General features: G+C 38.3%; 1 protein-coding gene across 1 annotated transcript in view; it reads right to left on the bottom strand.

The window, feature by feature from the left end:
• The window catches only part of SYNE1 (spectrin repeat containing nuclear envelope protein 1), a 275315-nt gene extending 266081 nt beyond the window's left edge, over positions 1-9234 (bottom strand). Inside the window, exon 1 of the mRNA XM_042893607.1 lies at positions 9035-9234. Coding sequence (XP_042749541.1) covers positions 9035-9098 — 64 coding nt within the window. The 5' untranslated portion in view covers positions 9099-9234. The remainder of the gene's footprint in view (positions 1-9034) is intronic.
• Positions 9235-26901: the final 17667 nt, after the last annotated feature.

Here is a 26901-nt window from a genome sequence, read left to right as displayed (position 1 = left end):
ACAAGGTGCATTGGCTTTACTCATGCATGAATGGAGCATTCAAGCTGCAAAATAGCACCCAAATAGGTAGTCAGTGTGGATAATAACAGAATCTAGTAATGTGATTGGATCAGTGCTCACAAGTGTTTGTTTTAATTTACTTGGGAGACTGAAAACTCAGCCCAAAAACTTAGATATTCTTTTCAATATCTATGTTTAAAAGAACTCTTCCTCCCCTCCTCTTTTTTATTTTATTTATTTTTTCTCTTAAACCACTACACAATGTTTTGCCTTACTTTGATACATCGGCTTGGCCCCATGTTTTCCTGAATACAGTGATCTGATGTGTGAGGTATTTTTTCCACTCCATGACTGGAAAGCTAACAAGTAATACTCTTCAACTACTGTTGCTGTAATAGTTCATTCCCTTCACCTTATGGAAAGAAGATTTTTCCTTTGTTATAATGAGCTTAAGATAAAACCTTTATAGAACAGCTGCTGCATTCACAAGGTCTGGAAGCTTGCTTTCTCACAAGCAGCTTTCTTGCAATAGCACCTCAAGTCAAGATGCCCACACTGACATATGTTCCTTGATATCAGAGCAGGTGAAGCTGCACCCTCCCTGAGTATACCAATGGCAACATCCAAGCATCCTATGCGATCTTGACATATTATTTTTGGTCTGCATGAGTAACCTACACAAAGCAAAGATACTGTGTATCACATTTGTACAGATTGCTCTAAGGAGATGACGGATTTTCCCTGGGAATTCTACTGGCATAGACAAAGAGAAATTCTGTGATCTGAGTAACTCAGATGTAACCCTCATTCTGCAATGTCCACATAGATACAAGTTGTTACTAAGTGTTGTTACTAAGTGTTCCAGATACATGTAGTATCCAGGTGAATATGGCAGTCTTTAGCTTGGAAATTCACAGATTTTGCAGGTTTATCACAAGCAGTGGCACAGTGTAATAATGAGATTACATAGACTCCCCACAGGCACTTAAACCAATGTGCATCAATGAAGGCATAATCCTCTTAAAAACACTGAAGAGTATGTAACAAATGCTGAAATGTAATTGCATAATATCTAGTAGAATTCTAATAAAGGAAGTTGCACATTTTTTTTCCTTCTTTAAGACATTATTTATATTCATATTAATGTTCAGAATGAATCTCCCATATTTCACTATGCTATGTGATAATGACTGTGACTCTTTAGCAGTGGGAGCATTAGAGACAGGGCTTTAGTGGAGAGCTAGGCATGATATGGTGGCTTGACCTCCAGGTGGGATGGGCCATATCTGGGCCAGAGCTCAGAAAGAGCTTCTCTTAGTGTGTAGCAACTCAGCATTATTCCATTTTTCCATATTCACCTGCAAGTTACTCGACCTGAAATGCTGTAATGCTTTCCCACTAGATCCCAGATAGTTCTGCTATGGAATCAAAATAATCGTGCAGTGCCTACAGTAAAACAGGATCTGTTTCATAGACAGCATGGGGGTTAGCCTTTACAATTAACCCTACTTCATTCACACACACATTCTGAAAAATAAATGGTACATGGATAAGCCCTAAATTAAAGTCTATTAATAAATGAGGGGAAAAAAAAAAAAAGAAAAAAAGAAAAAAGAAAAAAAAAGAAAAAAAAAAAAAAAAGCATTGATCTAAAAAGAAAAGCAACCAGAATTTAAATAAAAATATTAGCTCTGTAAATAAGTAATAAAATATAAAATGTTTGAAATATATTACAAGTGAATGTACAGCATCTTAGTTTAGTTTGAGAAGTAATTTCCAAATGACTAGGGTGGTTTTTTTTCCTTTAAGTTTTGTTGTTGTTGTTGCTTTTTTTTTTTTCCCCTTCTTTAAATGGAGTTCTGTATTCTTAATAGGTTGTTGACACTTCCCTCATCTGGCTCTCTCATTTTAGATGAAAGGCAGAACATGCTGCCTGTTTTCATGCTCATGATAATAGACTATTCACTTGGACACGTACAATTGCCATCTAAAACTCAGTGCAAATCTAAAATTAGAAGTCTGTGATATGACTCACAAGGAGAAGCTTTGTGACTGAAACGAAGATATTTTTAAGCAAATGGAATCTAAAGTACAAAATAAAAACTGCCAACTAGAAATAGCCTATAGAATAAATTGCTAGGTGTTATTTTTGTGTTTTAGCTACTAGCAAGTAAGCTTTCCGATTATCATCATCCTCATAATTAAAGGTGGTAAAGTCTTGATTTATACAAAAGAATAAAACAGGATTACAGGAAATAATTAGAGCATTCTCATTTAAATACTTTTCCTTTACACTACAGAATTCTTTATGTGAACATAGAATATTCTCAGCCCAATACTACTACTAAAATAACCATCTGTCTAGCAAACTGTCAGAGAAGAGAGGGACCTTGCAAAAGTACTCATCACGATAATATTTTTCTTCTCAAAATCTTTATCTTCACTAAGCCTTCAAAACTGACATATAGTAACAAATCTGGCAGATGTGATTTTAAGATAAAATCTTGCAACTGAAAACAATTTCTTACCTCAGATTGGGATTTATCACAACTAGCTTCCAACAGCTGTTGCACAGATGCTTACATCTGAACTTGTCAAAGAAGGCTGAGAAGAGTAGAGCTGGTGAAGACAAATTTGTTTAAAACACAATTTGTCTGACATATTTTGGATCTGTTCTTCAAGATAGGAGGAATTGCCAATGAAAAAACATCATCTTTAACCACTGTTTATAGAGCAAATCTTCCAAGGAGGATTTCTCCTCTAGTTTTGCCCCTCAAATTTTATCTAGTGAATCCTGTCTGAAGAGAAGAATTACAGTTTTTGAACTCCACTCTTCGAGAAAAGATGTGGAAGCCCTCACAATGTACAACACTAAAACATCAACCTTTTTCTACACTAAATATGTAATTTATCCCAGATGGTAATTGAAAAAAATGCACTAATTTTTCTGAAAAAGTAATACAGTAACAAATATTTGCTCGCTATCTTCGTCCTCTGTGCGATCTTCAGAGCTTTGTATCCTGGCTGGCCATCCACAATGAGAAAGAAACAAAAACAGGTGCACAGTGCACTAAAACAAATGCTGCATTACACAGACTGCCCCAGGACTGTATTTTTATTGAAGAGAACACAGAATGAAAGTCAATTGCAGTAAAAAATACCCACACCATATGATTCCTTTCACTGTGATATTTACTACTATGAGAAAACATTACAGTACAACACGATATCTAGAATTCCTTGCCTTCTTTAGTCACTTATGCTACTAGTTAATCATTTAGTTAAACATGCCCATATTTTTCTGAAATATCTACAGCTAGTTCAGAATTTCTCTGAGAACAATACATCAGGTTATTACTACGAGATACATGGGTCAGAAAAGACATGAAGTGGATACCCACATGATTTGTTTGCACATGCATAAACCAGAATTAAATACTTCCTGCCACAGTGATTTCATAGCTAGCCTTAATGAGATTCCTTATCCACTGTTAAGTAATATTTAACCTGCATATCTCTGGCTGCTCACATTACATGAGTCTAACTCACATAATTTTGTCTTAGTAAATGAAAACATGATTTATCTTTTTTTTTTTTTCCTGCCTAACCCTTAACAGTTTTACTTGCACCTGCAGTTTTTCCATCTGTCTTAACCTTCACTCATAAATCTCATTTTGCTATGAAATAAAATTAACTTACATTTTTGCAAAAAAAAAAAAAAAAAAAGTTTGGCTGACTCCTAGTTTATACATAATCTATAATGCCATTTAGATTCCTAAGTTGTCATTTAGACTTACTTGGCATTCCACTCATATAAATGACAGAGCAAAAAGAGTCAAAAAGTACTCACTTCCCATTAGCCTACTGTAGTTAATGGCTTTAGTTCCAAGACTTGCTCACATGAGAGAATAATAATTATTTTACACTGTGATTTTTTCTGACTCAAAAATCTTCTAAATCTCAAGGCATTTGCAGAAATATAGGTGGGACAATTAAGCGTGTGAAGAATTGCAAAGGAACAGCAGCAGTGGAACCATGTGGAACCAGCATATGTCAGCAAACTGGACAGAAATTTTAACTAGGAAAGTATTTGTGATGCGAGGGTAAAACTCTACTGCTTAACTTGTGCACATTCCAATCCTGACCAGGAACGTACTTTCAATATTGCATTTAAAAATGCAATGTTCCATTTTGAGTGACGAATGCAAAAGGGAGGTGCCACCAGGTGCTCACCCAACCTTTACAAACCATCTGTCTTTTTCATCTGGTTCTGATTTAAGAGAAGCAGCACTGCTGGAAAGAAAGTTGGAAATATGCCTGCAGCAAAGCAAGCTAGCTTTCAGTAGTGGGTATCTGTTAAATCAGCTTAGCTTAATGTTAAACTGCAGTTCTTGGCACTGTTTACTTATAGAGAAAACAACCACAGAGAAAGGCTGATGAAAGTACTTATTAACAAAGTACTTATCAGCTAAAAGAAAAAAAAAAAAATCTAGCACATGACTAGTGGCTACTACTACAACAGAATGGAAAAGATGCTAGAATGTGAAAGGAAGGAAAATAAATAGAAGAATTGAAAACCCCAAACAGATCCAGCATTCTATGAATAGTGTGACCATAAGGACAGCATTAAAACTAAACTACAGATAATATTTACTTGTAGATAAATTCAAATAAAATGATGGAATTTTAAGCTAATTCGACCCGTGTTAAATTTCTCAGGAGAGTTATGAAGGTTACTAGAGCAACTGTGGCTACTTTCCATCACAGCTGGCCTTCATGAATGGCCAAGTTTCTTTCTTTCCCAATGTCTTTTTCAGCATTATAAAGTCTCTCTGCAGGGCTTTTACAAAAGCACAACACTGCCCTGAGCCCAAATGAGCTTGGGTCTTACCAGAACAGTAGCGCAGCCCAGAAGTAAACAAAAGACTGAGAATATTTTTTAAGGTTTCATGCCATTTGCAAGATATACAAAACGTATCTTATAACAGAATATTGTTTTAATTGCTGTACATTGTACACCATAGAAATGGTTTTATTGAATGAGATTCAAATCAAAAAAGTATCGGTGATACCAGAGCAATTTAATTTGGGTGTCTTATAAATTAGGATTACAATGCAGGCTGAATTTTAGCAATCCACAAAAATGTCTTGTTTGACTAAATGACGAACACAATGCAACTCAGAAACATCTCTCTCTTACATAGACTACTAAATGAAAAATTGGAATAAAAGGAGGAAGAGAAAAGTGGGAAGGTGAAATGCCTTCTGTAGTAGTACGATATAGTGACTCTTCTGCTATCATCCTACAAGCCAGCAAGAGGAGGCCAACGTATGAGACACAGTGTCTGGAAGAAGGGGACCCTACCTTTTTTCCTTCAGAAAACAGTATGACTGCAGTTTGTCTGTGAGTGAACTACTTAAGGAAAATACATTATCTTGATGCCAGATGTCACAAAGCTTTTACTAGCTTGTTTTCTAGCACTGCCTGCTTTGATTTTTGTAGCTACTAAAAGCATTATAAGAATCTTTAACGTATGACTATGTATAACGTGTGAGAAGCTGGCACTCCCCCTAGACAAAGAAGCAGACTCTTCGTGACATTTTACTTGTCTGTGGCATTTACTCCTTTGAATAACCCCGAAGAATTCCAGGAATGTGACTTCAACTGATGGTGTATACCAGTTCTGCTCAGGCATTGTGAGGGTTTTTGTAATGTGAAAAAGTAAAGAAGCAAAAGGTATGATAGGAATCCTTAAGCTTGTGTTAGCAAGGAATAAATTATGCAAAGACACTAAAGGATGTCATCAATTTACTCTGTAGTACCTCAAATATGAGATTCTTCACATATAAACTGCAATCAAAAGTTCACATATCTCCACTGTTAATTCTCTTAACAGCTACACTTGCAGGACAGACCACTAGAGCCAGCACTGAGGAAAGGGTAAGCAGTACACAGAGGTAGAAAGATGTCACTCTCCCCAAAGTGTACTTGAATAGCAAAAGAATGATACGGAAGCAACTATGTATGTTACTAGTTGTGGTTAACCAATTGTGATACAGTCATTCTTCAATACAGCTGTTGCTTATTACATATATGTTACAAAATTCCCAGAATAAAAAATATTCTGGGATGGATATGTTTCAAAAATGTCTTCATTAATCCAGATGCCCATGACAGGGTATAGTGCACCTCCTGGAGATGCCTTTCTCTCCTCAGACTGCAGACTGAGCTATAACAAATAGCCCTACGTGACATTTTTATTAGAGTGACAGGGATGATGAAATTAGAAAATATAAATCTTACTCAATATCCACCTCTCTCCTCAGCTTATGAACCTTGGTTTAAAGGACTAGGTCCACCATTCTCCCGGGTAAGAAACTGCAAAACTGTGGCCGATATTTGCACGTGCACAAGTATATGACATGTTGCTACATGCTTGCACCTTAACATGCAGCACATCTTCATGACTGTTTGCCCCATGTGAATTTGCCCCATGTGATATTGTGGGGAAAAAAAAAATTACACTTGTTACATCATAATAAATGATTAAAAAAAAATCAATAGCTGATTTTACATTTATCTTTTGACAGTTTTTAGGAAAATGGATACAGATCTATTCACACACAGCATATTTTCTTGAGACTTCAAAACTGGTGTTGAGAATCTCAGTGATGAGAAGCATTTTTCTGGCCTTTTCTACACCTCCCACCACAAAAAAATCATTGGAAATTTGCGAAGTGAATGTGAGACAATAATGTGGAGTGAGGACCAAGACTCACTTTATCTCCTTCCCTCAATCCCAATGACTTTCCAGTACTGACATCCTACAGCATCCTCCAACAATACCATACAAGAAATCTCCCCTGACTTGCTCATAGTCAAGTACAAAAGCAGGCACTGTACATCCGAACTGTGGCTCTGCACTGACAGAGGCCCCACCAAAGCATCTGTCACACTGTGAATACTGTCAAGTCCACTGTGGTCTGGCGCTAAGCGTCCTGTTCCAACCACACAGGCACTGGGATGCCATGCAAACATGCCATGAAATCTCTTCCTGTTCCTAAGTCCATTCCTGCTCCTGTTCCAGTTGATTACAGTTTCTGAAAGGTAGAGTAATCTTAACACAAAAGAGCTAAAGTAGTCATACTGCTGACTGTCTGCTCATCCATAATGCAGAGACATAAACTAAAAAAAGACTTAGGCTCCAAGCACTCCAGCCTTGGCAAAGCAAAACATTGTTGAAGTAGTGCTTCTGCAGCAAAACCCAGATCACAGCAATACAAAGCTGAATCAATTTTTTCTGAGGAGCAAAGAATCCAGTTAGAACAATGACTTCAAACTAACATACAATGACAAGTATGTTTTTAGTTTCATGTGTTTTCTTCTAAATGATCTTCAAAAGTCATTTACTTTTGCTTGATGCCCAAAAACAATAACCAAAACTATTCTGAATCTGATATCAGATTTCAATATAACAAAATATACTGAAAAAAGAAAAATGATAAATAACAAAAAAACCAACACGACAAATAAACAAAACAGCCATTGCATCACTAACAACTTTTTAGATATTTAGAAAAAATAGTAAAAAGTAATTTGACAATTAACAGTCCACGTGATTTTTAATGTTCCTGTAGAATCCTCTTGATTCATTGCTTCAGAGTACCAGCCTGGATGAATTCCCCAGAACACCCTGTCCTTTTCGCTTACAATTTGTCTTTATAAACTTAAAGTATCTCTGTTATTTTACTCAAATTGTTGACAGTTCTATAATAATTTCTTTCTTCAAATCTTTTTTTCCTCACCCTCAAGAAATCCTTATTAAGAACCTGCCATGTATGTGTATACACAAACTGAGACTCCCATCTGTTCTGTGACCCAAGTTGTCTCATTTTTTCCTTGTGAATATTTGCATCTGCCTTGAGCGTCTAACCCTAACATTTAAACTACAAATTCTCTAGGCAGGGAATATTTGTTTATTCTACATTTGTGGGCACTTTGAACAACAGTTATTCAAGATTTCAGCCTAAGAAACAGCAGAGAAATAAAAATACAGGGAAAATACGTAATCACAAAAAAATCATGAGGCAGAAGTATGTATTTTGGAGTTGGAGAAGTGCTTTACCCAGCCTAGATAGGACAAAATTTGTATCCTCATTTATTCTCATATTTCTCTACTGAGACTACACAGAAATCATGCATGCTAGTTGCATCTGGTGACCAGGAAGAAAGTTCAGAAATCTCATCACATAAGAAAAACAATAAATGAAAGGAAAACTATGGGAAAATAAAGTTTCCAGGTATAGAAGATGAAGAAGAAGGTAGTAGCTTCAGTGATTTATGGTTAAGCTTGAAATTAAACAGAAAATAAGCTCTACTCAGAGCTGACGATAGAGGTAGTGACCAGAAATAAATTAACAAAAGCATGAGCTCTGAATACAGGATTTTAACTGCAGCATTCATGTATAACTTTGAAAAATTAAGATAGTAACCTCATAAAAATAAGAAAATAAAAAATAATGAATATTCAACACAATATCTTGTAATAATATATTTTAAACATCACTAGCTTCAGTGTCAATAATTAGCTCATTAAGTTATGAATTCTTCAATACTTAATAGCACAATGAGAACTGGTTCTTTTTTGGAGAAAGGAAGTAATACTAGCAAAAATACTAGTTTATTGTAAAGACTGTACACATAGACTTCATAACTGAGAAAAAGAGATATGTTTTCTGTTCTCTTCTCCATGAGAAAATTGATGTACAACCTGCTCTTACAGCAGAAACAGCATCAGAGTCTGACCCTATGAATTCAGGCTCATAGTAATACTGGCTTTTAAACATTACAATGAATTATGTGCCAGAGAACTCATAATCAGAATTTTTCAGATACACTGTATGTATTTTCTGATAGATAAGTTTAGAAGAGCTACTAAATTTCATAATCAAATACTGTCCTGACTGTGTAAAGAGTAGGAACCTCAATTTATAAATGAATAAACAAAAGCAAAAGCCAGAGACCATCTCTTACCTTGAAGCCGTTGCATGACATTAGCAATGTCCCTAGATCTTGCCACCAGCCGGGATGAGGCCATGATCTCTTTGCAGCAAGTCACCCTCCACTGACAGATCCAAGCCACCGGCCTTGGTGAGGTGCCAACCTCCAAGTGCCCCCTTCCAGCATTCAGCCTCAGCACAACCAGCCTGGACAAGTTACAGCTACCTCTGGCCCACACAAGAACTCACAGGGTCTGGCAGCAGTACTGTCCTTGCAAGCAACTCCAGCACCTGGAAAAGAGAGTTCGAAGGTCCAGAACGAACTTCAACTTCTGTGAAATGAAGTCTTGAGAGCTATTTTAACAGGAGTGGTGTGTCTTGCACATACATTATGCTCCAGCCAGAGACACAGTTAATGCTGAAAGCTTGTTTGGCAATCACCCATGGAATAAAAGAGCAAAAGCAAATCATTAAAAACAATTGGCAGTGCACCAGATATCAATGCTTTCGCAAGGGTGCTTATGGATACCTTTTAGAAACAGAGATAACATTGTACATATTAAAAGTAATACTATACTATTTCTTAATGTAAATAATATTATGTATGAAGAAGGAAAAATGAAATCACTTGTAAAATCCAATAGGTGTATTCCATCATGTTATAAAGGAACATGCAATAGTAACTCATTGATCATGACAAATTGTAATACTACTGGACTGTGTACTCTAATCTGAAGTGCTGAGGTTCCCATACTTTACTATTAAATAAAATTATATTTACATTCTCTTTTATGTCATATGGCAGTGTTGTTCTAAGTGTTATTTAGCACTGAAGGCTCTGAACTACTACACAAGCTTAGCACAAATGTAACTATAAGAAGACTTACATGATGATAAACCCATTCTAAAAAAAAAACAACATATTCAATTCTACAGCAAATGTTATCAAATATTTTCCTGGCTTCTGAGAAGCCAGTACATGTTGTAGAAATGGATACCTAGTTCTCCATTAGTGAAGAACTGGGCATACAGACAAAAAGAACAGCACTCATACTATACAACCTGGCCTCACCCAAAATTCAAGGTGATAAGAAGTTGATCCAGAGCTACAAATGGGGTCACAGGCATTGTGCACTGTCCCCTTCTCCTGGCGTAAAGGTCTGCCACAGCACACAGTTCCCTGCATACAGCAGAGAAGCATTCTGACTGTGCTGCTTTAGTCATACTGAACTACCCCAAAGGAACCACATCAACACGTAAAGCCTGTCAGAGGAAACCACGTTTAGACATTTCTTTTTCTGGCCCTTCCAACCCTGCCTGATCTAAAGAACTCCCTGTTTTCTCTATCACTACAGATTTTATGAGATGTTTACCTTGTATTTTAGATGTGAAAGTGCAGCCCAGCAGACCTAAGCTAACCTTAAATCAGAGGGGATGCAAAAGACACACAGCTGCCAAACTAAAGCTCAACAAAGATTGTGAAAGCTATCCAACAACAGTACCCGGATATCAGCTTTTTATTGTCTAAACATCCACTCATCAGCTGATGTAAATCAGTTGTAAACGAAACAATTTAGAGAAGCTGTGGAAAACACTGACCCAACTCCAAGTTAAATGTGTCTGGGAAATTACAATGAAGATATATGTTTAATCTTTTCATGCAGTAGGCTGAGTCACTGTGCAAGGATAAATGGCAGACTGGTAGTCTAGCTGATATTAAATACTAGATGCTGTAAAATAAAAATTTGTGGTTCTAACTACAATTCTCCAATCAAAAACTCCTTTGCAAGCAGAGGGAATTAATTCATTTAAAGAAGGAACTCAGTTACTCCATAGAAGAAAGACTTTTACGTGTAATCACAAGTTACTTCCGTGGGCAGAAAGTCACAGCTAAGATCACATCAGACAAATACATAAAGCAAAGCTTCATGCAGCCTTTTCACCTGTCTAGCCAACTCCAAAAGCTTCAAAGAGAAAAAAGACCTACTTGCATAGTCAGCTTTTCAGTGAAATACAGAGGAAAAGTTTTTTTCTGACTTCTACAAATAATTAATGCCTTCATCAAGATATCTTTTATTTCCAACAGAAAAAAATATGTTTTTCAGATCTGTAAATCTTAACATATCTATAACAGAAAATTTAGTCATGGCTTTTACATGAAATCTTTTTTGATAAGAGGATTTTTTTTATTTTAGTACCAGACACAAATATGTATTTTCAAACGGATATGCTCTCAAAATGCACATTTTAAGACGTAGCTGATATAACATAAATCTTAACCTTAAGTAGACCTGAAGGACCATGTAAACTATTCCCCATGTTAGCATGGAACATGTGTGTATTACTTATTTTTAATATTTAATTGTTAGGTTTGAACATTCAGAGAATGAACACACAAGACTGAAAAGGAGAAATTTTAATTATGCTTGTCATTTATCTGTAGTTAATGGATAAAGTCACACTGACACTGTTCTCCTGCATGAATACCTTCATAGTGTGAGTTTAGATGAAAAGAGGCAATATGAATTTTTTTTCTTATATGGTATGGCAATATTGATTTTTAAATTATCTGTATTGTATTTTTTTTTTATCTTCAACTTTCAGAAAAGAAGAATGTCTCTTCTATGGAAGATGTAAGGAAAACACTAGATCTATTATGGATTCCAAGTACCTGGTTTAATTCTCTTCTTTCTAATGTGCTTTAGAATGCTCTGAACAATCTGAAATTAAATAAGAGAGTATATTTTCCCTTATTGTTAAACCTAGAGCACCACTGGAAAGAAAAGGTCTTATTTTTATCTTTAAGTTCTTAGAGTGTATAAAGCATGTCAGTGGAAAGCACTGTGTGCCAGTACCATGGTTCCAGAAAACCAAGGGGATATTTGAGAAGACCGTTTATCAGATATCGATTAATGGCAGTAAGCCTACCATAAATAAGTGTAAAAAAATTATCTGATTCCTTCATATCAGCAGAAATTGCAGATTTCCAGTACACCAGTCTGATGCCACATGTAGTAACCTGAGGGGGATTCCTCCTCTGTGAAGGCATGGATTACCTCCACTGGGAGTCTCCCAGGAAAAGGAGAACAATGAGCCAGCGATTTAGAAATTCAAGCTGTGAAAGAGAGTTGGGAAGGCACAGCTACAAAGAGATATTTACAGGAAGCGTATTTGTTCCTCAAAGAATGAATTTCAAATACAGATCTCAAATAGAGGGTTACACCTGAAAACAGAACTTTAGATTTCCATAACATCCAATTATAGGAGCAGTGGGCAAGCCAACGAAGGGGGAAGAAAAAGTAAATATAGTGGTGAAAGAAAGAAAATCCCGGGTCCCAGCAGACTGTTTCTTGCCTGTCTGAAAGTATAGATTGTATCAAGACTAGATTTGAGAAGATAAAAAACAGACTAGTAAATGCAAGAAAGTACTGCAGCTAGAAGTCATTGTTACACAGATACAAGAAATACAGTGGAATAACTGAAATAACTATAGCACAAGAATTGAACAAAATCTTAGGAAAGACAGAGGCAAGGCTGATAGCTAAAGCAGTGCTACGTGTTAAAGAGGCACACTTCACTGCTGAAAGAAACTGTGGTATAGAATTGATCAAGTAAAAAATCATTTCTAGGAAAGGATCATAGAATCACAGAATCACAGAGTGGTTTGGTTTGTAGGAATCTTGAAGTTCATTTAATTTGAACCTCTCTGTCATGGACAGGATGCTTCCCACTGTACCAGGTTGCTCAAAGCCTCATCCAGCTTGGCTTTGAACACCTCCAAGAATGTCATATACATAGATCCTCTGGGCAACTTGTTCCAATGCTTCACCAATGCTTACAGTTATAGTGCTATAAGTCCATAGGTTCCATTTTCAGAAACCTTAGAGGTCTTTGCAATGCTGCCAGCATCATAAATGCTACTGAAGGTGATGTGATTCTCTGAGGGAGCAGTGACCCTCATACTAATCAAGAATAAAAGATTTACATAAAGGTAGGAACTAATATCTTCTGAAGGTCATAAATGCAGGTTTCTACACCAAACAATCACAGAACCAGCTAATTTATTTACAGTATCTACAATAAGAAGAAAGAAATAAAAGGTGACAGGTGAAGAGCTCTGACACAATGTGTTGTCTATGAGACTGAAGGGAGACTTGCTGAAAGTCCATCTGAGTAAGACTAAGAAAGTATGGACAGGAAACAAAAGGCCTTGGCCAGACAAGTAAAAAGAAAGTAGAAAATAAGATCAAGTTAAGACAGAAGCATAGCAGAATTAGAAACAGCACCATTTGAAAGAAAATCAAAGCTAAAAGTGGAAGAATTTGATAAACTTCATCCTGGAATACTGAAAATCTGTGAATGTGAATTAAGAACTCAATTGTAAACATATTTGAATGCATCTGTCAAGGAGGAAGAGGCCCCTACTGGATATATTCAAATTAGGAGCTAGGATGAAAATATGGATTAGAGTGGTTCAAAATGGTACTCACGCCATCTTTAAAAAATATTGATAATAAATAAATGAAGAATGGTAACTTGTCACTGTTCTTTCAGTCTAACAGTCACTTTGGTAATTGTTATAGGGGATTGAATTGCTTATTTGGAGTTGTTCATTTCAGTATTGTACAGTATCACAAATCGGCATACTGGAACCTTCCCAAGTTCAATGGGATATAACTAAGCACCATGTGAGAGATCATGGAAAAATGTAATTTTGGCTCTGAAAGGTGTTTTTGATAGGATGGTCTCCAAATCCCAACACTGTCACTTTGTGCTTCCTTTCTCTACTGCATGGATTGCTTTTGAAAAAGGGTGGTAGAAACAGATTACAATCTTCAACAAAGAGCACACTGAAATAGGAACAGTGAAACATGTTCTCACTGACCATCCAACCACAAACTTACTTGATACACAGTAGTTACTTGGAGGTTTGTAACATACATTCAAATTTGCTTTTCTAGGAAGAAAAAAAAAAAAAAAAAAAAAAAAAAAATTAAACACCTTCCAGATCTCTAGATTATTTCAGTTCCTCTAGCTTTAGCTTTGTTTGGCACAGAACATAATTCTTCATTTTGCAGAAAGTCTGCACCAGCAACTAATATGGAAAATTAAATGATATATAGATCTGCAGCGTATGTCATACACAACTTTCCTGTTCTTTACATATAATTAGGCTGAGGTTTAAAAATGATCCATAGAACCCCTATCACTCGCACAGCTGTGTACATGCCTGCATTTCAGCAAATGAGCTTTTTAATTTCACTTTCGATTATGTTTACTGGGGAAGATGAGCAAAATTCTAGTACTACTATGAAACTCTTACTCTTGTTTTTAAAACTGTCTTTCCATCTGAACTGAGAATGCAAAGTGTTGCAGTAGAAAATAGAAGGTAGACACTTCTCTTGAGAAAAAGTTTGCAGAAGATAGATTGCTAAATTCAAAGAACAAAGAAAGGTCATTCACTATCTTTCTGATACGAAAAGTTAAGCAGTGTATACTACTGTTCAGTAATTCTGCTGTTGAAATTCTGAAGGAATACATTATAGTTTATGTAGATGCTGGTAACAGCAGGAGAATGAGGATCAGTAGCTTATTACCTTCTACAAACACAGGATATAATCCTTGCCTCAAAGAGCTTACTATGTGCATAGACAAAGACACGCAAAGATTAAGATCAGAGGTCACAATACATAAGCAAATAAGGCAGAGTGAAGTTAGGATATAATTCATAAGACATTTAATACTAGGAATCTGCTTCTCATATTTCTATTTTAATAGTGATATGGAACGTAGGATTCCTGTGGCTTAGTAAGACCTGTAGCCAAAGGCTTCTGCAGAGATATATCTGTAAAACAAACAAACAAACAAAAAACCCCCACCAAAATAGAAAACACTGAAGGACCTCAGGAAAGGGTGGTTCAAACTGAGTTTCAGATAAGCAAGTATTGATTCCTTACTATTTCTGTTCATGTCCTAAGCAAGAAAGTTTATTTGGAGTAGAATATGCGCACAAAGGACAGACACAGCTGTCATATGATTGCAAAGCAGGAAAGAAAAATATAGTTTTCCTCATTAAATCTCTTCCTTTTAGTGAAACAAAGGTGAAAGTTCAGTTCTTTCAGAGGTAACCTGCTGCTGTTATTGTTGTGACCTCTAAGGACACACAAAAACTCTAACACTAGCCATGGTAACAAGGAAGTAGGTGAATATTTGTCCGTGTTGATGTATGTACTTTTCTAATAAGTGCAACCACAACTTCAGTCTCAACTCACTTCCATTAACAACGTGTACCCAGGTGGATTAGCACAGTATCTGTCTGAACAGTGAATATACAAACGTTTCTAGGGGCTGGACCTACAGAAGCCCTGCAGACCCATGCAGAACTCAGGACTTCTCCAGAGCCCCATGCCTGGTTCAGTGCCTCACCCAGCCACATCCTCCCCAGGGTCTGGTGCTCCTATGCTCTCCCCAAGGCACTTACGTACTACCAGGATGCAGCTCCTCCTTCCCTGAGAGCCTCAACCCACTCTGACCCCACAATGATCAAAAACAAACATTTGAACAAATAAAAAACTCTAAGGAATAGCAATTAAAGGAAAATGAGGGACATGAAGAGATTATTACTTCTCCTTTTACATTTAAAAGGTTTGTGTAGATTCCAGTTGGCTCAGTGCAAGATGCAGCACCATGCTCCTTCTGGATAGCTCCTCTTCTCAGTTGAAACTCCTATGTTTTCAATGTTACATGCATCCCATATAAATATGGCTCAGACCAGAAAAAAGAATAAAAAGTGACTTGTTCAGCAAATCACAGAATATGCCGAGTTGGAAAGGACCCAAAAGGATCATAGAGTCTAACTCCCAGCCGCACACAAATGTTAATAGTGTATCTCATATGCCATTTTTATCCTGTAATTCATTTCAATTCACCACATGAAGGTTAGTACAACAAACAAACAGAAACAAAACGTTTCTAACTGGCATTTGGTTACATAGCACCCCATTTTCACCTGTCTGTTGGCAATAATTTAGCATAGCTTGCTGGCATTTAAAACTTGTGGAAGTGTTAAAAGTGCACACAAAAATTGTGAAACTACTTCTCAGAATCTGGAGAGAGCCAGCAGTCCATCACCAGGAGTACAACAGAAGCTGTGCGCCTGTTAGGAGTCTTTCAACAGGCTCTGCACTTGAGAAGTACTGGCAAGCAGCCAGAAGCAGCACATACTATTATTTCCCTAAAACCACATAAATGAAAATTCCTCACAGAGATGAGCACTGGAGGTTCCCTCAGCATCGGGTAGATAATTTACTTAGGCACTTACTCACAAATTTGTGAAATGTAGTTTATAACAGCAGACTAGTAGTAGTCCTTAGAAGCACTCTATCCCAGTAGGAATATGGTTGAAAATATGGTTGTCAAAGCCCCAGGCACAGCTGTGTCTGTATCAGCAGGTTTCACCTCTGGGGAGTTCCCAAACATACCAGAGAGCATATGGACAGTGCATCTCTCTTGCAATGCACTCGTCCTTTCTGCACCATCACTGCTTGCAATCCAGCTTAAAAGCGGCTTCTCATGAGCTTCTGTCAATAGCCATATCTTCCCTCATTAACTATACTTTGGCCTACACTGTTTGAACACAGAACCAGCTATCTCTGTTAACACATCCATGTGCACTGCAGGAGGCAAAGCTTCCCCTCCTCCGGTGTTTTCTACTCCTAAAGGGCATAGTCCCAAAAGGGAGTTCCTTATCGACCCCAAACCACTTTGGTGCCGCGGGGGTCTCCCTCTCCCGTCCCCTCAGCACCGCATGGAGGCGGCAGCCCCCGGCCGAAGCCCGCTGCCCCGGGGGGCGCCGAGCCCCGAGCCCCGGCCCCACACCGCGCCCTACCTCCGCCCGCTGCGTTTCTCCGCGCTGCTCCGGTCCGCGCCGCCCCGCGGCTCCCCAGTTACCAGCACGACGCTCCGCCCGCCCTGTCGCGAGCGAGCAGGTGCGCGGGTGGCGGGGGTGGAGGCCAAGGCGGCCGCGGGGATGCGGGGTTCGGTGCGTGTGCGGGAGTGCCGTGCCCTTGCGGCGTTTTGTGCTGTCACTTCTCCTCCTCCCCCGGGCTGCGGCCCACCCCCCCGCAGTGCTCGGAGCCCGCTGTTCTTGCGCGCATCGCAGGGGGCCCCGCCCCGCCCCGCCCGCAGCACGGCCCCGGCAGCGGCTGCCTCGGGCACTGTGCCGGGCACGGAACTGGGCACCGGCCTCCAGCCCCCGCCAGACGATCGCAAGCGTGCGCTTAGCCGTGAGCCGAAAGGACTTCCGAGAATGGCTGCAGCGACATATGGCTGCTCTTCGCTATCTCTGCTCGTAGCTGTCGCTGCTCATGTTTTTGTGGTTATTGCTACGTTACCTTGAGCTTCGGAGAGCATCATCCCCGATGTGGGCTCTGGCGCATCGTGCGTGAGGCGGGAGCTGTACAGGCAAAGTGGGACACCAGCACTTACATAACAGAGGCAGGACAGAAATACTCAGAGGGAGGGCAACACTGTCGCTGCTGAGCTCTAACCATGCTAGCTGTGCAACAGTGCGTATGCCACCAGGTTAAAACGTCTCTGGTTCTTCAAAAGACATTGCAGAAACCCGACGCTTTGGCTATGCACTGTATCTCCTTCATCTTTACTGTACACCGCACAGTAGAAGGGGGATTATTTTTCTTCCTAACTAATCATCTCTGTTTTGCATCATTTGGTGAGCAAAACGCTCATCTAGAGCCAAAAAGGAGAAGTTGGGAGGAAAGATGCCTGTGTACCTCTTAGTCTTCATCTTTTCTGGCTGTGCTGCAATGGTTCTGCAACATTGGCATGCAGAGTGTTTACCAAGTGGATGGAAGAAATCTGAGTGAGGCAGCAGAGATTACTCAGCATCATCCCCTCCTTCAGTGCCAGTCACGTTAAGATTGGTGCTACTCGTGTGATATGAACGTTTACACTTGTGGCACTTATCCCGACACAATGCGCAGTCACAGATCACACATTTGGAGTCAGGTTGTTAGTAGAAATAGCAAGAGCTACAGTAAGAACTCTTGTGAATCAGGGATGTACATATCTAGGTCACCTCCAGTCATCCACAAAAATCCTCTCTTCCTGACAATGAGTGTATCCAGGCATATTGGCCCTTAAATTATTCTTGGGTTTTTTTTTTTTTGTTTGTTTGTTTTTCAGTTGGTAGTGCTGGTGGTTTTTTGCTTGTTTGCTTGCAAAGATTTTTTCTTATCTCTATTGATTTTCTTTCTTCATCTTTCCCCATGTCAGTTGCAGCATTGAAGCAAAGAAAGTAGATGCTGACATGCCTCTGAGTTTCCCCTTTCTGCTCACACCTCTTTGCTGAGTAAATTCCTCATTTTTCTCTTTCAGAAAATGTCATTTTATTTTAGCTTCTTAGCTTAAGGGAATCAGTATTGACATGAGAAAGAACATATTTTTCATGACTAAAGCTTAGGGTTGTTTTAATAGTAATCTTACTCTCATTTGAAGCAATTTAACCATAAAAGTACTTGCTAGTGTAGATTTTCTTCATTCTCCAAACTGCAGCACTATGCACTGCATTATCTCTTAAATCTTTGTCTAAAATTACTGAGGCACATTTTTTTATCCATCATTTATACCAAGAAACCCACAAAAACCTTACTGATAGCTGTAGAGTTACTCTGACTTTAATGTGCTAAAAAGATATGGCTTATTTCAGTCTCTTCCTCTTTGCTTATTATGAGAGAATATAACATCACTCCAATTCTTCCTGCTTGTTCTCACACAAATTATCACCTCCAGCTCTTGACAGAGCTGGAACCCACCTTGTACAAAAAGTATATTTCAATCAAGAGTGGTGGTCATTGCAACCTTCATTGCATTAATCAGATATTTTTTTCCTTTAGCCTGAAGAAAACTGTCTTCATTATCCTGACAATGTATCATTATCTTATTTTTTTCTTTAAATTGGTAGAAATTACATACAAAAACTTTTTGCCAGCAGTGTGATTATGAGTAGCCCTTCTGGAAGAAGAGAAGATTATGATTGCTAATACATACCAATTTCAAAAAAGGGGTCACCTAATATACCACGGTCTGTAATCATGACAGGAATTTTGGAGACTGGAATTTCTGAGAAACATATCTGGATACTTTTAGTAATTTTGTATTAACAGTATTCTTATTCTCATCTTATACTTGATTCCACTATGATGTTGAATGTGATTAACATTAAACAGACATACTAAATAAAGATCCTCTGCTAGATATAGACACTGATTAGGATGAGAAGAAAGTAGTTCTTCCAGCATAGAGAAAGAAATAAAATAAAAGACTACATAGTAACATATGTGTTCTACCATTTCCAAAGCACATTACTCAGTGTGTGGCACACTTCACAGAGCCCTCTGTTAGGATTGCCTCAACTAGGGATGGATGGTAGCCAGATGTGCTGCTCAGATGAACAAGTCCAGTTCTGTGCTAAATGATACTATCCATCCTCTGACAAATCCATCTCCTGAGTACTATGACGAAGTGTTACAAATTGTGGTGGAATACAGCCAATATCACAAATCCTGACATGTAATTGTCCTAGTTCCATGTAATGAGTGACACAGCACCTCTGAGTGCTACTGCTTTTAGTTGGGATGTTAGGCCATTGACATGGAGAATTCAGGGCATCTTCCCTCTGGAGTGGAATACTGCCCTCAGAGAAGTTAAAATAAATTTTTGGTATCCTTCACCACTCTATCGCTCTATGCTTGGTTTCATTCTGGTCACCAGACTCCAAGAAACACCTCAATCAGTAGGGGAGATTCAGAGGAAAACAGTGAGAATGACTGTAGGAAGGTCTAGAAAGCACAGCCCTACTCTACAAAAGACCGAAAAAACTGTTCAATCTAAAGAATAGAAATTGAAGGGATGTGGAAAAGCATTCAGAACCATAAAGGAGCACTATAATAGGAAGGAAATGAGTTCTTCTCCGAGTCCACAGTGGAGAAGCCAAGAAACAGTGTGCTCATCTTGCAACAGGTGTGGTTGTCATATCAGAACAGAAAGTTTTAGGAAAAAATACAGCATTGTACTGCATAACATGAGGAGAAAGTGAAATCTGCCATAATGTATTAAGTACTGACTGGACTGGAAAGCATTACTATTTTACATATATATATTCAATATGTTTTTGGGGTGCATAACATGATATCTCTTTCAGTGCTTTGATCTCTTCCGAGTCTATTGCTGTGATTCTATGAAAGTTAAGACTAGTTTGAGGAATAAAGCTCACCCTTTCTGCAGGTTTTGCAGCAAGCAGTTGTTGCCACTTCCTTCCTGCCCTAAACTGCCACATATTACCAATGTGCAATGTCAGAAAATTGCCACACACTTCTTGAGAGATATGTGCATTTCTGCACACCATTTTCGTGTACTCTGTAAAGTATAAAAATAAAACAGAAATCATCTGTCTGAATCATCCGATCTTTTCTAAGCAAAGGCTCTTGTAAAGTTTGTCTTTTATATTTAAATGTGACAAAACTTGAGTGAGAAAACTATGAGAGGAAATAAAAGATACGTCTGGAAGCCACAGCCTATACCCCCTCAAATATGGGCTGTACCAAATTATAGGTAGTGTTGCAACAGACAACCTAACGTTACTTGTGCTGGAAGGCATGAAAGTAACAGGATGAGACTGCACAAAAGTGAACTGGGCATAGATATTCATAAAAACCATAAAAGCTGTCATATAACAACATAGGGTATATTCTCGGAAATTATCAAACTCCTAATATAGTATAGAGATTCCTAATTAGGAATTAAAAGCATGTAAAAGTACAGAATGAGCTTAGCCTAGCATATGGCAAGAGCTGAGCTAAACCAAATAACATTTATTTTTAATGTCAGTCACCTCATTGTTTTCAAGAGACTCGTATCTGTTTAAAATGTATTGTTGTGCCTTTTTTTCCTCATTCATGCTTCGCATTACGCTAAATTGGAAAATGTTTCTAAAAGCTCAAAATACTACACCAAAATAAGAAATGGATACCCCCCTAGTACTTAAAAAAAAAACCTAAAGTGCTCTTTTTAAAATATTATAAGCACTGAAAATCTAAAAGTGATATATATTCTGTTAGGAGCTGCAAAATCCAGTATCTGCATAGTGCCAAGTCTGGCATAGCTCCCTCTAGGTGTGAGCTCCTGAGGCTAGAGCCCTATTCCTGCTGGTACAGATGCTCTTACACATTCTGACATTTTCACACTCCCCAACACATATTTGCAACCCAGTGCATGTGCATATGTACACACACACATTCACACATGTACACACAGTATTGTCTTCCATAAAAGACTGGCACTGGTGTCTCGAGACAAAAAGGCTCTCCCGTGCAACTGTTCTAGATCCATGTCCTTACCAGAAGATGATCCCCAGATCTCACAGCCCCCTCAGTAGTTGGTTGGGACCCTTTCAACTAGTCAACTCTCAGATCCTTGGTCTCTCCAATATCCAGCCCAGGCCTCATTATTTGGCTCTTGGGCCTCTTCCACTTGCTAGCTGGTGGAGTTCAGTGTTAATGATTAAACACGTTGGCATCCACATCCACACACACTGTGCACATTCTTGTTTCTGCAGGTGCTGGCAGCAGAGTTGCATGTTCCCCGGTGGCACCCAGTCTCACTGCAGCTGCTGGCATGCAGACCTCCTTAAATATCCACGTGCACAGAACAGGGAGCTTCTCACCCAAGAAAATAGCTAGAAGATGATTTCAACTAGATGCCAGGATGGACTGTGTTAATCAGGTTTGGAGGATGGTCAGACAAGTGTTCTGACAATGATTCCTCACTTTTCTACCCTCAGTTCCTATTCTAAGCATCCTTGAATGTCTTGAATTTCATTCACCTGAAGAAAGTATGCTCTCTCTGTCTGCAAGGTGATCTAGGGAAAGCCTCTCCCATTGGCTCTGCTGTTAGCCCATAGGAGCTGGACTTTCACTGGGTTGATAGATTTCTATAATTGCTGTCATGCCGCCAGGTTTCTGTGTGTTGTGATGTACCTTTAAATGCTTAAATTTATTTCAACACTTCAGATTAAACACGTGTATAGATATATATACACACACACACATATTACAGTATCAAAGAATAGTTCAAGCTGGGAGGGACTTCTGGGTCCTTTGTGTCCAGCCTTTGCTTAGGCACTCACACCCACAGCTAGTTGCCCATACCCAAGGAGGAGATTCCACAACTACCCTGGGAAGCCTGTGTCAGTGCTCCATTACATGCACAGCACAGAAATGCTTCTTGGTGTTCAGGCAGAACCCCTGTGTTTTAGTTTGTACTCATTGCCTCTTGACTTGGCACTGGGCAAAACTGAAAAGAGCCTGGCTCTGCCTGCATTGCATCCTCCCTCCAGGTATTTAAATTTACTGATCATATATATGCTTAGAAGTTCAGATCAAATATTTTAGAAGTAACTCTTGTTTAACTTGAACTGATAGCTCAAAGTAAACATGATCAGATAGTGCCACCATATGGACTGTATCACAAAGTTCCTTAGTGCCAGACTAAAAAAAGATGCTGAAGGAATAGGCAAAGAAACTCTCTACTTGCAAAGCTGAAGTTATTTGGAATTTCCTTACATTCAGGTAGAGACAAGATATCTTTGTCAGCTGTGCCTCTGGACAGCACTGGGCAAAATTTCAGCTGGACAACTTGGAGCAAAACTCAAACATGGATGAATGTTCAATCAGGAAAAATTATAAAAAAGTCTTGTGAATCAATTAGACAGAGGAACTAACCCTTCTGGATTTCTTTGCAGAATTATTGAGTTTACTTGCTTGTTTGGTAATGTATGTGGGAAGAGAAAGAGATTTTAGCTAAGAATAAGTAAGAAATTTAAACAATTATTCATCTGACAAACACTACTACTATAAAACATCTATTCTTTCTTGTAAAAATATTAAAAAATACTGAAATCACAGACTACACCACAGCACTCACAGTAAAATACTTACTTGGAGACTGAAGTAAAAGAGTAACCTGCTAGGAAAAAAGAGTTGAAAGGCATGTTAGAGTCATTAGAATTTGTGCATGTGCCTCATAATGTCTAATCTGAAAGCACATTTGAAAGGAAATGGATAGAGAATAGGGGATTTAACAAGGGGCAGAAGTTTGAGGTGCTGCCTGAGGCAGATGCAACTTCTGACAGGAATAAATCTAACATTTCCATAACATGAGAAGGATAATGAAATAAAAAATTACTCCTTAGAAAAATACTACTTTTTAAAGAACAATTGTTTTTTTGGTCTTCATTATTTTGTTTCATTTGTTCCCTATTTGTAAATGCATGAAATCAAGCATCTGCATGAAGGAAACTCTGGTTCCTGGTGTTGCCACGATATCCACTGTCACTGCCATTATGCTTGAACATGCAAGTCTTTATTTTCAGACTTCTACATTGATCTTGTTACAAAATGTATGAATGAACTACAAAAAGAAATTTAAATATTTGAAATACATTAAACATTTGAAAAGCCAAGTGAGCCACTGTAAACTGTATGTGAGTGAAAGAATTTATCCATGGTCTTTCCTGACCTCATTTTGAATATATCATAAATTCATTAGGAATGAAGTGGCCATTGCTGTGCAATGAATTTTATCAGATATTATCTTTAACCTTTTGATGGATGTTGAGAGGTTGTATCAGAGTTTCTTCTGAACAATATCAGGATTCTTCTATGAGAAATCCATGCTTTTCATCATGGTTATTTTCATCCATCAGCATGAAACTTTCTGCCTGTCTTGCCAGAAAAAAAAAAAAGTCAGTTTTATATTTAGATTTTATATTAGAAGCTGCAATATATATACAGACTTTTTAAGATGATGCTGTTAAAAATAATATTAAAACTTTTGTAAAAATAATGCATATTTAAACGTTTTATCAAAGTAAAGTACAGCAGAATAGAGAAGTAATGAAAAATAATGGCACCCAAATCTCACTTGTACAGGAGACGACAGGAATTTGACTAAGAATAAACACTTTTCTAGTTGATAAATCAAATCTAAGAATGTAATTACGTAATTTTTAATTGTTCCATATAAAGACCGAGAAGTACTGAAAGAAAAACTTCTTGTCTACAAAATTTCTGAATTACATGCTACTCATCTTTTGTCTTTAAATGTCTTTATACGCTGCTTCACACTGATATGTCTTATCCTGAACGAGGCTGCATTTCACGTGCATATTCAATCTTGCAAACTATGACTCATTCACCCCTACAATGCCTGAATGTTTTTTTCTTCCTCTGGATGTCTCCTATGTTCAACTCTGAGTCAGTGTAAATTAGGCAGTTTCAAGATTGCAGCTGTTCTGCACTGCAATATTTATTTCAGGAAAATACTGTGCTACAACACAAAATGTGGTTAAAATACATCACAGTAACTATTCAGTAAGCATGCACACCCACTAGGACAAAAAGTCCCAGGGGGAGTTTTTCTAACTAACTCAATGCTTTGGGTTAATGTCTTCTATCTAGAGCTAAATGATGTGCTTGGAAAGGCAAACATGTTTTTGGAAAAGTCCTTCTCTTGACAAAAATCTCTCCTAATTGTGTCTCCCAATTGTCTCAAAACTCCTCTAAAATTAAGATGTATAACTGCAAGAGAAGTGCAACCCCACTGATGATTCATATACATCCAGTGTTCTCCTTTAAACCACAGATGATGCCTTTTATAAAGCTGATCTTCCATATTATAGGGAGTTCTGAAGACTGTTAGGATGCCTAGAACTGCTACAATAATAAGGAAGGGACAGGTGGAAAGAATGACTACTGCAGTCTTTTGTCAATGTAAATGTCAATAGCTGGGGAGAGAAATCCTCTGGAACTCTTGGGTATACTGAGAGAAATACATTTGACGGACTTTTATCTCTTTGCCCCTGAAAACCTTTTGGCTGCTTCTATGCTAAGCAGAGGTGGAACAGACATCTTGCTGTCAAAATTTTGTCTTTACAGCAGTTGGTATTGGGCACAATATAATGAACTGGATATGAACTCGACATACATACAAGGCAAGGATGACAGACTTGCCAGACAACCAACTGGAAAAATGCCTATCGGTGAGTGGAAGCTTGGGTATTTCCTTTTCAATGCATTTCTTTTTCCTGAAGAGTTCAGGAAGTGATAATTTGCACAATAAAGAAAGAATGCAAATCGCATGGACTTACTGTAATTTATTTGAACAGTTCCTATGAGAACTACAGAGCTATGATCTATATGGATCACCTTGGAGAAAATGTGCTAATAATAAAAAATAATTAAACCACACAAACAAGCTAAGTTGGCATACAGAGCATTATGCATGTACTTTATAGTCTTTTAAACCCATGCTTATGGTGTTATGAGCAGTGTAGAATCTTATTTTCATGTTTTGTCCTTAGGATTTCATGCTTTCTGAAAATAATGAATGTCTGAAATTCTCTTTCTTACATTTTCTAGCCAGAATTTTCTTTCTGAAAAATCTGGAGAAAAATCATTAATATCTATTTAATACACTCCTAGAGACCAAGCTCTTTCTTGAGACAGTGACATTACTGCAGTTGTATTTCTCTGCATTCACAGCAAGTGCATCATATCAAAACGTGTATTATGACACAGCCAGCACTTGGAAGTAGGCTATTTCTTAGTAGAGACTGTGATCTGTAGCCGGAAAACTGAAGAAATCCATGGTTTGATATGATTTAAAATTGGAGATACTGAAGATAGCAAATTCAAGCAGACTGTCAGTCTTTGTCACATTATGAGCAACTCTTAACAGAGATAGTTTGTTGGGGGCAGGAATATTTTTCATCACTGGCTAAAGAACAAAAATTCCTGAGTTTTAATTCATACATCCGGAAAGCTGTAGAACTATCCAAGGACAAATATGAAGCTGCTGAAATACAAAACAATTAAAGGAAATCCCAGCCTAAATCATAATCTCTAGGTGGAAAGTGTAAAAAAAAGAAGTATCACTGGATGCTCATTCTACTCTTTTTCACTGCCTATTTTTTGTGAACTCTGCATACTTTGGAAAAAAGATATTTTGTGGGTTCAGTTAAGAGAATTCAGCACACATACCTAGGTCTCTTTGAGAAGCATCAGTAACAGTAAAGCAGCTGAAAAACTGAGAAGGGTTTTTTATCAAGGTGCTTTAAAATTCTGATAGAGTGCTCATTTATTTCTGTCAGTGACAGAGATACAATTCTTCTGCTTAGCACTGATTAACTGTAGTTAAGATCTGGGTACATTTTTAAAGGCTTCCTCATTATGCTGAAGTATCATCACCACGAGCACAGATTCTGCTAATGAGCCTGTCCCCTCTTTCCTGTAGCTCCCCTTTAGATACTGAGGGGCAAATATCGGGTCTCCCTGTAGCCTTCTCTTCTCCAAGCTGAACAGCCCCAGCTCTCTCAAAATGGATCCCATCCCTGGGATCACTTTTGTGGCCTTTCTCTGGATGCTTTCCAACAGATTCGTGTACTCCTGTACAAAGAACTCTGCATCAGTACTCTAGATGAGGTCTCACCAGTACAGAATAAAGAGGCAGAATCATCTCCCTCACCCTTTTGGCCATGCTTAATTCAGCCCAGGATATAGCTGGCTTTCTGAGCTGTGAGTGTACGTTGCTGGCTCATGTCCAGCTTCCCATCCACCAGTACTCCCAAGTCCTTTTCAGCAGGACTGTACTCCATGCTTACATTCCCCAGCTTGTATCAATAGTAGGGGCTGCCATGACCCAGGTGCAAGACCTCGCACTTGGCTTTGTTGAATCTCATGAGGTTCACCTGCGTCCATTGCTCAAGACTGTCCACATCACGCTGGATGGCATTCATTCCTTAGGCATGTCAGCCACACCACGCAC

The sequence above is a fragment of the Lagopus leucura genome, unplaced genomic scaffold (assembly GCF_019238085.1).
Source record: "Lagopus leucura isolate 7727_CA_CO unplaced genomic scaffold, USGS_WTPT01 Super-Scaffold_73, whole genome shotgun sequence".
Classification (NCBI taxonomy): Eukaryota; Metazoa; Chordata; class Aves; order Galliformes; family Phasianidae; genus Lagopus; species Lagopus leucura.
Note: the sequence above shows the minus strand (reverse complement) of the source record. Positions and strands in the feature narration are given on the sequence as shown.